The sequence below is a fragment of the Macrobrachium rosenbergii genome, chromosome 19 (assembly GCF_040412425.1).
Source record: "Macrobrachium rosenbergii isolate ZJJX-2024 chromosome 19, ASM4041242v1, whole genome shotgun sequence".
NCBI lineage: Eukaryota > Metazoa > Arthropoda > Malacostraca > Decapoda > Palaemonidae > Macrobrachium > Macrobrachium rosenbergii.
The window spans coordinates 11,820,167-11,833,258 of NC_089759.1; the positions used below are offsets into that span (position 1 = coordinate 11,820,167).

The following is a 13,092-nucleotide window of genomic DNA, read 5'->3' on the forward strand; positions in this document are numbered from 1 at the left end:
TACAAGGATGTGAGGTAGAGGGCCAGCACCAAGGGTTGGTACTGGGTACAGGAAGTGCCAGTTCCTCCAGTATACTTGTCTGCTGGGGAGATGTACTTCATAGTCCCTTGACCTGCCATGAATCCTGACGATCCCAACCTTGTCCCAAAGGTGAGAAGTCAGATCCTGGATCCTGACTAACTGTCCAACTTCTAGTCTGGGTAGGGGACTTGCATGTTGATTGTATGACCTCTGTACAAGTTCGGCTCTGGCAGCAGCACAGTGATTGCAGTCCTCGGCTTTCTTGAGCCATTCCTACAAGAATAACTGAAGATGAGCAGACACACAGGAGCGCAGTGGGTGGCCATATATATTTAGTGCCAGGGAGTGGCCCGTGAAGTTTGGAGTGTTCCGTAATTTCCAAGAGGCCACGGTCAAAGTCTTCACAGTCAATGTTGTCGGGGGGCTCTGTCTTCAGCATAAGATGATGTTTCACAGCCTTCACAGTGGCCTCGGCATGGCCATTGGACTGCGGGTAGTGTAGGGAAGTAATGAGATGTACTCTCCACCATGGCTGGTGAATTGAGGTCCACTGTCGGTCCTGAGGCAAAGTGGGACACCGACTTCCATGAAATATCAGCAGAACATCCCTACTGTTGCAGAGGCATTAGTGTCACTGTAGCATGGGCAACCACAGGCCAGCCAGAAAGCCTGTCGGTCATGACTAGGAATGACTTCCCTGTGACGATGAAGAAGTCTGCTGACACAGACTCGAAGGGCCTAGTGGGGTGGTCGTCGTTTTGAAGAGGTTCCTGCTGGTGGCTGGGTTTTAAAACCTGGCAAGGCTTGCAAGCTTGGACAGTACTTGGTCGTCGTTTTGAAGAGGTTCCTGCTGGGGGCTGGGTTGTAAAACCTGGCAAGGCTTGCAAGCTTGGACAGTAGTTGTGTTGTCAGAGTCAATTCCTGGCCAGTGAACAGTTTGTCATCTTGTGGTGTGAGCTGGCCGACGGGGGCACTCTACAGGGCGTTGGGCATGCCAAGCTGCTTGCCCATATGCCACACTGCTGTAAACAGATATGGTGAGATTTTCTCCTTGAGGCATTGCAAACTTGGATTCTTGACCTCATCCAGAGTGTACTGGCTGAGAATTGGCATCAGTGGGCGACGGTTTGTCATCAATGTAAAACGTTGTGGAGGCCTATAAGATATAGTTTTCATTTGCACATAGCCCAGGTTACAGCTAACATCCTCCAACTTGATTGTGGTGTAGCATGTCTCATCATCTGTGAGGAAACAAGAGTCACACTACTAAGAGGAGTCTTTCATTGCCATGGCCCTGTAGAAGGGCACATCCTAGTCTGTTGAGTCGAGAAGGGGGCAAGGACTGGTGGGCAAGCCAAAGCAGTCTTCACTCGGCGAAATGCTCCGTCCTAAGGGGGTCTGAGAGGCTGAGCTGCGTTAGCTATCTCAGGCGTAAAGTTGGCCAATTGGTTCACTAACCCCATGAATGAACTAAGATCCATCAAGCTCGTCAGTGTAGGGAAGTCCTTGATTGCTGCTACTTTCTCGGGGTCCGCTGAAATGCCGTCTTTGGAGATTTGACATCTGCAGAAGGTAACACTGGAGGCAGCGACCACCAACTTGTACTTGTTAAGTGTGATGCCAAACTCGCAGCACCTTATTAACATCTCATGGTTTTGGCGTAGATGGTTTGGGAAATCTTCGCCAAACAGCAGGATGTCATCAACTACCTCGACGCAATTCATGACACCTTGCAGAAGGCAGTAGGAATCTCCTGTGGCTGCAAATCCCATTGAACCTCTGCAATGCTGAAATTGGCCATAGAGTGTGATGGATGTGTTTAACTTTTGATCCTCCTCTGCAAGTTGCATTTGCCAGTACCCATGCAGGGCATCTGCAGTGGTGAAGAACTTGGCCTTCGGATCAAATCTGCAGATGCTAGACAACAGTGAGGGCGATGGGTGGGCTGGGCATTTTACTTGGCTATTGAGGTTCTTGACATCAATGGTGATTCGAATGCCTTTGTCCTTAGATACTACAACGAGCGGGTGACACCAATCTGAGGGTTCGTCACTGGCAGGCTTAATGATACCCTGATTTACCATGAATTCCAGCTCTGCCTTGACTTGTTCCCAGAAGGCATATAGTATCTGGCAAGATGCATTGGTGGCGAAAGGTACAGCATCTTCCTTAAGATAGATTCGCATTGAGGGTCCTTCCATCGGCTTGAGTGGGGCTTTCTTCAATTCTTCCTTAGAGATCAGCATGTCCTTGAACTTGTATAAAAAAGTTTCTGGCTTTGGCAGGCGACGTGGTGGCATGAAGAGGCAGCTCTGAACACCTATTGACATGGGTAACATCCAGAATAGGTCTGGGAAACTCTGGCAGAACAATGGCCAACTCTTTGCAGTGGATATGACAGCAGTGGTGTTCGGACACCTTCATGGACTTGAATCCTCGTTCAACAGAATCTCTCAGCTAAGGTGAGAATGGCTGTGAGGGATCCAAAGGCAGGTGTCATCGTAGAGCCATCTGCACTGAACATCAGGGTGACTGGTGGAGGTTGTAGTGTGCTCCTAGGAATGCGCAGATGGTCGAGATGCTGAGGGCCCATAACAGAAGACAGCACCGGTGTCCTGTATGTGATGTCACCATACAAGAGGGAAATGGCAATTGGCTGCGGTGTCCTGACAGAAGAGGGTCTTCCCATCCGATGACAGCTGGGGTTCTTGCTCGGAGAGGGTGGTGTAGGCTTGGCTCTGGAAGTGGCACCCTGTTTGTCATCCCTTGTCTTCTTCTGGCAGTGCTTGTTGTAATGTCCCTGTCGGTTGCAGTGGCGGCACTGGACCTGTCTGGCGGGGCACCTCTGTGCCTTGGCCCAGTGCCCCATGTGGCGCAGTTGCTGCAAGTGCTGTCTGCTGCTGGACACTTCTCCGTGTATACGTGGGTGTGGTTGCACGACTGGTATGAAACATTGTGATGGTGTGGTAAGGGTGGCACCCTTTCCATGTTTCTTCTGCTTCCTGTAGTTAGAGAGGGCGAAGCACGAATTGCAGAAGTGGCCTTCCTGGTGGCCTTATAGGTGCGACACATGATGATAATGTCCTGTAGAGAAGTGTTGGTGTCGAGGGCTATGAGTTTCTCAGTCAGTTCTTCATCCCTGATTCCCATGAGGATGGTCATATTCTTCTGGGTTTGCTCACAAACTGAAGAGCTACCAGGACAGACATCAACTTCCTCTGCAATATTCTCGAGTCTTATGTTAAAGTCTGATAAAGACTCTGACTGTTTGCAGGTGAGCAGCTCCCTATGGGTATACATTCTCACTGTGAAGGCTCTTGATGTGTTCTTGAAGGGCATCCAAGAATTTTTCAACACTTAATCCAGTGCCCAGGGGTATGTCTAGGCACTAGACATACCCCCAGACACTGGTGGCGAGGTAGGAGCTGCAAGTGTCGGAGGAGGTGTACTGGGGCTTCCTGTGGTTGCTTGCTGTATGAGGGGGAGGCTAGCATTTGCTGTAGTGGTCTGCTTCCTGTTGCCTGCGAATTTCATCCTCCTCTCTGTCATTGGTCCCTTAATTCTTCCTGTTTTCTTCGTCTCATCTCTTCTTTTTGTCTCCTCCTTTCCTCCTCTTGTCTGATCCTGGCATGATCCTCAGTCCGTGATTTCTCCAGGTATTGTATGAGCAAAAGGTAATCAGCTGATTGGGGTATCATCATCTGGGGATGGAGAGTGGGTGGGGACTGTAGACAATACTGAAGACAGGGTTTTGTGAACGCTGGGCGAGTCGGGTGTTGTCACATTCATCCTGAGAATGTGGAGAATCCCTTGTGAATAATGTTCTGTTTACCCCTGCCCAGGCTTAAAACTGAATTTAACAGAAATGCACAGTATCAGTATTTTTAAGTGCAGTGCGTGAAATACTGGAGCTAGTTGGCTCGTTAACACTGCCTTACAGTGCACATAGGATACACAGTACATACCAGCAAATAAAGTCCATTGCTGAGAGAGAGAAAGAGAGAAGCAGGTAACTGTTGATCAGTGGTCCTCTGCTGGTTTTCTTCTGGTTTGCTGTAAGTCTCCTGTATCTTCGCTTGCTTCTTGTAAGTTCTTCGTATAATACCTTACTGCGCCATGTTGGTTGGGATGAGACATGAAACATGCCCATCTAAAATGTAGGTGCTTTATTAGGTAAGGTTACAATATAATAAGGACAGTGCATGTGAGCAACTGAACTCGGTGAGGTTAAGCGGCATACCGCTAGGTTATTGGATTTGAATGTGTTTGGTTGCCACTTATCAATATACAGTACAATGTTATATGCATGGGAAGGCAAGAATACATTATACAATGACAAATACATGCTACATATAGATTATAGTATCTACACTTAGAGCTTATTTTCCCAAGGAGAAAGACCAAGGAAATGTAGAAAATAAATACAGAGTATGAAAAAAAAAATTAGTAAATTAATCTCCAAACAGTTAGAAACAAAAATAAAACCCAACAATATGAAAAGTGAAACAAAATCAAGCCTTTACTACTACTAGTAAAAACAAAAAACCACCCATGCCATGCCAAGACAGAACTAATAAATCAACAGTTAATGAAACCACAGACCAAAAATTAATACATTGTCATGAGGAAATGACATCTCTCTCTGACAGTTACTACCACAACAGAGACAAATATTGAACAACAGATATAAAAGTAGATAGCACAATATGCAGCTGTACCATTTCATAAAGTCCTGCAACCAGATTACAAATACAGTACTGTAGTGCATACCCCCCCCTTTTTTTTTTATTCACACCATGTCCAAGGGAGGTGCCAGTTTCTGCAAAATGAAAATAAAGTGTTTTAGTATGCTTAGCTTAAATTAGGCTACCCCAGAATCCCTATAATAACCCTGTAATTTATGCCTAGCCTATGCAGACACGCTAAGTTAACAAAGCCTATAGAACCCAAAGTTCACAAAACTTATGGAATTCCCATTTAAGATCTGATACCTTATCATGTAATAAAACTGTCTCTGTTTTCACAACAGAGCTATGTACAGTAAGATCATCAGTTCTGATTATTAAAAAATATGCCACCAGAAATTTGAATACTGTATAGTGCATAGAAATCTGTGGCCAAATTTTTCCTCATTTTATGCTTTTAAAAAATTAGTAAAGTACTACCAGTATATATGACAGTCTAACAAGAATTTCTTTAGTAATAAATGTTTTGATTTCTGCCAAAGGCAAGTAAGATGCATTGCTAACAAAAAGATACCCAGAAAAAGCAGCCTGACACTGTGTCATGTAAGTTGTATTTTTATACTGTATGTATGTTATAATGTGAGTGCCAGTTCATTTAATGACATGCAGATAAAGCAAATAAAACTTGGTTCACTTTACAATATTTTCAGAACATTTTTTGGCATCCATGACTTACTTTTGTGATGCCAGCCTATTTATGTGACTAGATCTTCATTTTAACACTATTTTCTTTTACATTTATTGCAGACTGGGCACATTGTTCATAAGGCTACAAACAAATGCTTAGATAGAGGTGATAAGCAGTCAATGGATGACGTATTTGTAACAGATTGTTCAAATTCAAGAACGCAGCAGTGGTGGTTTGACCATTATGTTTTATCTGGTTCCTATTAGGATTTATTTATTTAGTGTAATAATGAATTGAGTGTGTAGTTTGTTAAGTTTTTAGTTTTATATTGGCACTGGATTTTTAGCTGCAAGCTAGTTGAAACCCCTCTATAGCATTTAGGTGTGACTGCTTGAGAATGTACATACATATCCTACTCATACAATCAATAGCACAAGTCATTTTGTGTTTTGTGATGAACCAGCACCTCATGCAGCACCTAATCACAATACCCTGTACAGTACTGTATTTGCTTTGTTCTTCCTTTTCATGAGACATTTGTTGTATGTAATTTGTTGAGAAACGTTTTCCTAGAAACTTGTAAATGCTTTGAAATTTTGGAGGAAATTGTCTGAATTACTTACAAAATCAAAATATCTATGTTTTATCTATTTGCACTTCAGCATGCTACTTTAAGGTAGAACTAGCTTATTGCTAAAAATCCACTTTATTTTATATTCCACTGTAAATGCTTACAGAGTCAATGGTATGTGCTGTGATCTATCGAAGTTTGAAACTTACAAAGCTGTGCTTGTAAAACAAAGTAGAGATAGTCTAATGATTATTTAATGTCATTCAGATATTTTAGATTAACATAAATCTGTATGATCTCTTATCACTATGTTCCTTATCATTTTGTAACTCAAGATATGGAGAATGGTAGTAGTAATTACCCATTGTAAATGACAAATGCATAGTTAAGAGTTATATTTAATGGTAACTAACACTAGAAATGATTCAGACTGAATTATAGTTAGGACATTTCTTAACCAACAAACCTTTGTAAATTACATTTTTATGATAGAAGTTTGATTTTTTTCTGAATGAAAGGAAGCAAAAATTATTTTGCTATTCATGTAAAGGTAAGTTACAAGCAAATTAATGATTTATACTTTCCATACATTGCCATACAACACAATGAAATAAATTATATACTCCTATACCTCACTTGCCATACAATATACCAGCAACTGGTAGTGTTTCTGAAACTATAATTTTGAGTGAATACCTGTATCAGCATACATTCCTTAAAGATTTAATCTTGAAATTAGAATGTTAATAATATTCAGGAAGAGACCGCATCTACTTACTGAACATAATATTGAAATTATACATTGAGAAATGAGTGCTAAGGTAAGTTTATGGTAAATACTCTTTATGTATACTAACTGATGGATGAGTTCAAGACAATATAAATTTTTTTGCTGTGGTGATTATATTTTTGCTGAATTCATATTGATAGCAAAGCATTTTTAGTGATTTATGTTATATAAGATTTTGTTCCTTCATTAAACTAAATTTCAGGTACTGTACAGAAATTATTTGAATTCAATGTTGAACTGCACTTCATTTTTATTTAACTGCATTTCATTTCTGACCGTAGTACTGTATTAAAATACAAATTATCTCGTTAATAATACGTAATAGAAATCATATGGAAGTAATAGCTGTAAAATTTGTTTGACTGTTCTACTGGGTTTTACATGAAGTGAAGGAAGCATAATGTTTTGTCTGTCTGATGGCTGATGAGTCACTAATGTCATAAGGGAATACTCTGAATCATCCTTTATAATAAATTACTGCAGTATTTTGATTCCCATTTCTTGTTGAAGTTAATAACATAATGTTTTGCTCAACTTTTAGAGTAAGTGGAATATGTTTTGAGACATTAGCATAGTGGAATACTGGTACTACAAATTTAGAATGATTACTTATCCATTTCACACAAAAAATAGTGAATATAGTGAGTAACAACTGTGTAAATGTTAGCTTTCTTACCTGTAACATCTGATGCAGTAAAGATGCAGGTGTGTTTATTCATCATTAGATGTCAGTGGAGTGTTGCGACAATGTGAGAAGTATTAATTAATAAAGAAACGGTTCTGTTTTTAAAAAGAAAAATATTATTAATTTCATACTCAGTCAATATAAGATCACTAAACATATCATTACACATATGGAGATGTACAGCAATGTGAACTGTCCTTTGTAGGAATATTTGCAGAAAAGGTTGAAATGACATTTTCTTTTTGAATCACTTGAGTTCCATGTGCCTGATTTGGATATAAAACTCCATGTTTAAAAACTAAAAGATTCTAATGAAGGGAATAATACATAGGTTTCACAACAATTTGCAAATAACTAGTCATAGCTACATAGGTAACAGTTTGATGTACTGATGCTGATATAAGGTAGATATTTCAGAGCTACAACTATCTCAAGTAAGATCTGAATATGGTTGAAAACAAAATAGTGACTTCATTGTAATTAGATATAATTTTTTGCTAAAAAATATGCAAGATGCATGAATAGCAATGTAATATTCTTAAGTAGTGATGGAATGAAAAAAAAAATTTAATATGACAAGAAGAGTTTCAAACAGGCAGCTAATGAAATATATATACCACTAACTGCAAGTTGTAATTCTGAGGTTGCAATGGAATTAAAGCAATAGTGCATCTAGACAAAATGGTGAATTGTAACGACAAATAAGAGGGTCAAGGGGATTACTATTGCAAAAGTAAAAGTTATTATACAGCAAAATCTTGAGACATTTTAAGGACAAGAGAAAAATATCACAATGACAGAAGATGGCAATACCATGCGTAGACTATCTCCTTGAGTAAGTTCCTTATACACTGAGCTTATAAATGGACATAGAGTTTTTAGTTGACATTATGAATATATTTAATCCTGGATTTCAAACCAAATTATGGTTAAAGGCCTTCCTTTAGGCCATCTTCACCATCACATACAGCTACAACAGCTCTGTCAGCTGGTTACATGCACAGATGATAGTACTGTATGGGTAATTGAACATTAAGCACTGGGACAACGATGGACTCCATCAGCTGCAGGGGAGAAGGGTGCATCATGTTACCCTTCCACCCTAAGGACTGCTTTTATGGCCCATGGCTGATTGACAGATAATTATATTCATACACTTGAATGTGGGGTATAAACATCGGTATAATAACCCTGACACAATTAGAAAACAAGTATGTGTTAATCAAAATTTTATTACCAAAAAGACAAATAAATCCATTCCAAAAAACTAATTTATTTACACCTTGTTTGGATACTTCACTCTTCAATATAAACAAATAAATCAATTCCAAAAAAAAAATAATTTATTTACACCTTGTTTGGATACTTCACTCTTTAATAACATCAAAATCTTAAAGCCCTCATACACACATACTAAAATATGTATGGGTACAAGCAAAAGCAATATATGAATGTATAATAATTATAGACCCATCAAAGTTGACAAGAACTCTATCCCCCAAAAGTGTATAATAAATATAGACCAATCAAAGTTGACAAGAACTGTTCCCCATATGAATTCACTTTTTTTAATGAAAGAGGTATTCCAAGAAGATTTTAAATACTGTATATTTTTTAATAACCAAAGGGAAAATCCATCATGAAGCAATTATTGACCAAAATAATTAACTTTGACCAGTCTATATTTTACATGTATAAACACTGTATATTTAATGCAAGGCTTTGACCTTTCCCTTTACATACTTGTATCGTATGTGTATGAGGGGCTCATCACCTGGACTCTGCATACTCTCTAACATAGCGAAGTACGTATTTAAACAAGGTTTAAGCAAATTTTCATAAATTCATAATTTTCTTTTCTCATACAGTTAGGATTTTGTTTTTCTTTTCTCATACAGTTAGGATTTTGTTAAACTTACATTCATGCATCACAAAATAAGTATATAATTATTATATTTCATACAGTTAGGATTTTGTTAAACTTACATTCATGCATCACAAAATAAGTATATAATTATTATATTTATCTGTATTGATCAGGGGCCATAAAAGCAAATTGAACTAGGACTGTTAATAGAAGAAAGCTTTTTCCCAAATATTCTCAAGTCCATCACTGTCACTGCTTTTACTGTCCTATCACCTCTGCATGTATGGAGCCAACAGAGCTGCTGTGGTGGTGAAGGTGAGCTGAAGGAAGGCCTTAATAAATAGCCTGGTGCTAAATGCCATCTTTCTATATTCACTACAGATTTTTTCTACTTCACCTCTTTTAGAATGCATGTATAATCTCAATGTAAAACTAACTTTTTACAATAAATACTTAATACTACAGCATTGTACTGATCTTTTCTCCTCACATCTGTAATTTTTTTTCTCCTGTCCCTAAGAAGCTTTATAATTTTGCTTTGGTTTCCTCCACCTTACATAATTTACTAATATACTGTACAATGTTTTGATTATGCAGTCATTCACATATTTAATAGATAATTTTTTGCTAAGTCAGTCATTCTAAATGTGTAAAGTGTATACTTCTTGTACTGTATTTAATAACTGCTATTCTCTCGTACACGACTGAGAAAATATCAGTGGATAAATCTGTTTAGTTAAAAGATTTGATGTTGTATAATCTGTATACTCATATACAGTACAGTATTTATATACTATTACTTAGACTGAACAGTGAAAAAAAGAGCTGGAAAGTGATGTTGAAAAAACATGTGTAAGCTCCCTTATTATAATTACAAATATACAAGTGTACAACTGTGGATCTTTTAACATTTCCAAAAAGGACAGAAAGTTGTTTTGATAAATCTTGATTACACCTAACATAATTTCTGATGTTATGAATTTCACAAAAATTATTGTATTTTTTTGTGTATCATATTTGAGTATACAGTATTCAACTCGTTCTTTGTAGCAATGTTATTTGTAGATATTAGAACTTAGTTGACAGCTATTGTGCAGAACATGATATTGATGTAAGTACAGTACAGTACAGTACTATACAGTACTTTCAAATGTAGTGCACACACACTGCACAAGCCATCATTAAGGATGATAGGGATACCTAACTTGACAGTCTAATAACAAGGTATTTATGATTCAAGAGTATTAATTATAAAAGATGAAGTGCAAAGTTAGATAGGGTTTTTTTTTACCATGAAGCATTGCATGCAGATGCAGTGTCTGAAAGGTATTATTTTTATTACATTCCTTCTTATGCATACCATTCTGTATTTCTCATTTTCAACTCAACCTTTTTTTAAGCTTCTTTTTCACATACTTTAAATCTTTTATTAGATTCTTGAAAATACAGTGTTGCTCAGTCAAAGATATTAACTAGTACTTTGGTTATATTTTTTCATTACACAAAGTACCGTATATTTTACTGATTGTTGTAATATTAATGTCATAGGTTGTACATGAATATATTAGGTAAGCCGGTTACATAAAAAGTATTTCATACATTTCCAAAACAATATTTTACAGCTTTTAATAATAAACACTCTTCTAACCAGGAACACACATCTATTGATAGCATCTTAAAGTCCACAGTATTAAACAGTATTGTCCATCAAGGTTTCCAAGACAATCATGATGTCTAGTGTGCTTCAAGCATTTTGTGGTTATGTTGTACATTATTACCATTTTTTTTTCATTATTTCTTTTTTACATGCTATTACAGACTATTCAATTTGTTTCAACCAGCTTTTCACGGTTGCACTGAAGACTTAAACTAACCAAGATTCCTCAAACATACATAGCATGAAACAAAATTTACTTAATCACATTAAGCAAGTTCTATAATCCCTGGCAAATTATCAAGAGTAAACTTTGCTTGGAACCTCAGCTAATATATAGTATTAATATTTCATAGGGACCACACTGTATATTGCAATGAAAGGTTATGTCTAGAAGGTATTAAGAAAAAATAACTGTAAAACAAGACACATTAAGTATGATCTTGAAAATGGTAAAGCACACGATGAACAGTTGAATCCATCGCTAGAAAAGCATACATTCATTTTACAAGACTGTATAAAAGGAAGATACCATAAATTTGTACTTTTTTGTAACTCACAAGCTTTTACTTTATTTGTGATTTTTTTAATTGAAAGTATTTTGCATATTGTGTGTAATGTTGTGATATTTAGTATTCATGCACCATCCTGTGTGCAATGTTGGATTATAGGTGTGAGAATAAAGGCTATTTTTCAGTATTTGGCTCTTATTATTATTTGACCTCTTCAACCATAAATATTCGAGACCCTGAGTTCTGAAAATGAGTTTATTTCATCAGAACCCCATTGATCATGCTAAGCATTTCTAAGATGCTGGAGTCCCAGTCTCACTGGACTCGTATCTGTCATAATTCAGACAATTTCCACTATGCATGGGCCATCATGCTTACTGGTTCTACCTTGTGCTTCAGCTTCACTTTTTTGTGAGACTTGGTACAATCAAGTCAATGGCGTTGGTTTCTGAGGATAGCCTTTTAGTCAGTTCAGTTGAATTTCTTAATTATGTTGTGATATTAGTGTTTTAAGATATCTTCTCATGCTGCCTTCCACTTTCAGGTTACTTATAAGTAACTACGGTAATTTTATTTTCACTTTCATAATATTGTTTAATATGTAATTTTCTACATTACTGCTATCTTTCTGTGTGTGTTTTCTCAGTAATATAATTTCAACCATGCCTTTTGTTAACATGCTAGTTCTTCTTGATTTCACTTGATTCTACATAATATGTTGGGAACTATAGGTAACTCAGTTTCATTAGCTAGTGTTTTCTTGTTTAGTGCCTCTTATTTGATTCACTAACCAGTGAATTTGTAGCTTGAATTAATTCTTTAACTAGTAACTTTGTGTCAAGAATTTTTATGAGCTCACGAGTCTTTGGTAAGTGTGAATTTTCAGTGCTGTGCCAGTGTAATCTTGTTATTAGGCCATTTGTTTTCTTTTGACATTGTACATGTAAACTCACCATAGCATACTTGCCAAGGTCTGCCTGAGTGTGCTTTCCAAGATCATGTTTTCCTTAAATTGAAACTTATCTACTGTGTGATTCTTGATGCAATAAAAACATGTTTTCTGAAGAATGAACACTTCTTTATGTACTTGAAAGAGAAACAACAAACTCCATTCCTCAAAAGAGCTAATCAATGCTCCCTTGGATTCCTTGGACTCCAGTCCAGTCTTTCTTTTGGGTCATCTTTGCCAGTGTATTGTCAGACAAGTTTTTGACATCCCAGGTTGTTTCTGCCTTGTCCTAAGTCTTATAACAAACTCTGCCCAACTGGCAATTTTGCAGATGTGGGCTGTGATCTACATTATTTGTCTGACTTGCCTTGACAGCTGCTCCAGGCCAGGCTAGGTCATACACTGGTTCATGAAAGGATCACCTGACTCATTCACCCACCCTAGGTCATGACATCCCAAATCCACCTGCCACAACTAATAGCCTCCCATGATATCCCCTCTAATTGCTCTCCCTCTTCCTGGTTCAGCTCCTGCTCCAACCATCATTGATGCTGCAAGATGTGATAACTCTTCAGAGTTTGCCTTAATGTGCTGCCTCCAGCTGAAATTTACTTGATGCAATCGCAGTTATGGTCCTTGATTGGCTCTTCCCTCACAATTAAAGTCCAGG

The 13,092-nt window shown here is 37.7% G+C and overlaps 1 protein-coding gene across 4 annotated transcripts in view; it reads left to right on the plus strand.

The window, feature by feature from the left end:
- Positions 1 to 11,660, plus strand: part of LOC136848632 (probable N-acetylgalactosaminyltransferase 9) — a 328,259-nt gene extending 316,599 nt beyond the window's left edge. For 2 of the 4 annotated variants that reach the window (XM_067121031.1, XM_067121033.1), the window contains exon 11: positions 5,514 to 7,554. In XM_067121031.1, the coding sequence (XP_066977132.1) occupies positions 5,514 to 5,660 (147 nt within the window). In that variant the 3' untranslated portion in view covers positions 5,661 to 7,554. Of the gene's footprint in view, positions 1 to 5,513 lie in introns of all 4 variants that reach the window. The other 2 variants (XM_067121032.1, XM_067121034.1) reach the window with 2 other exon arrangements.
- Positions 11,661 to 13,092: the final 1,432 nt, after the last annotated feature.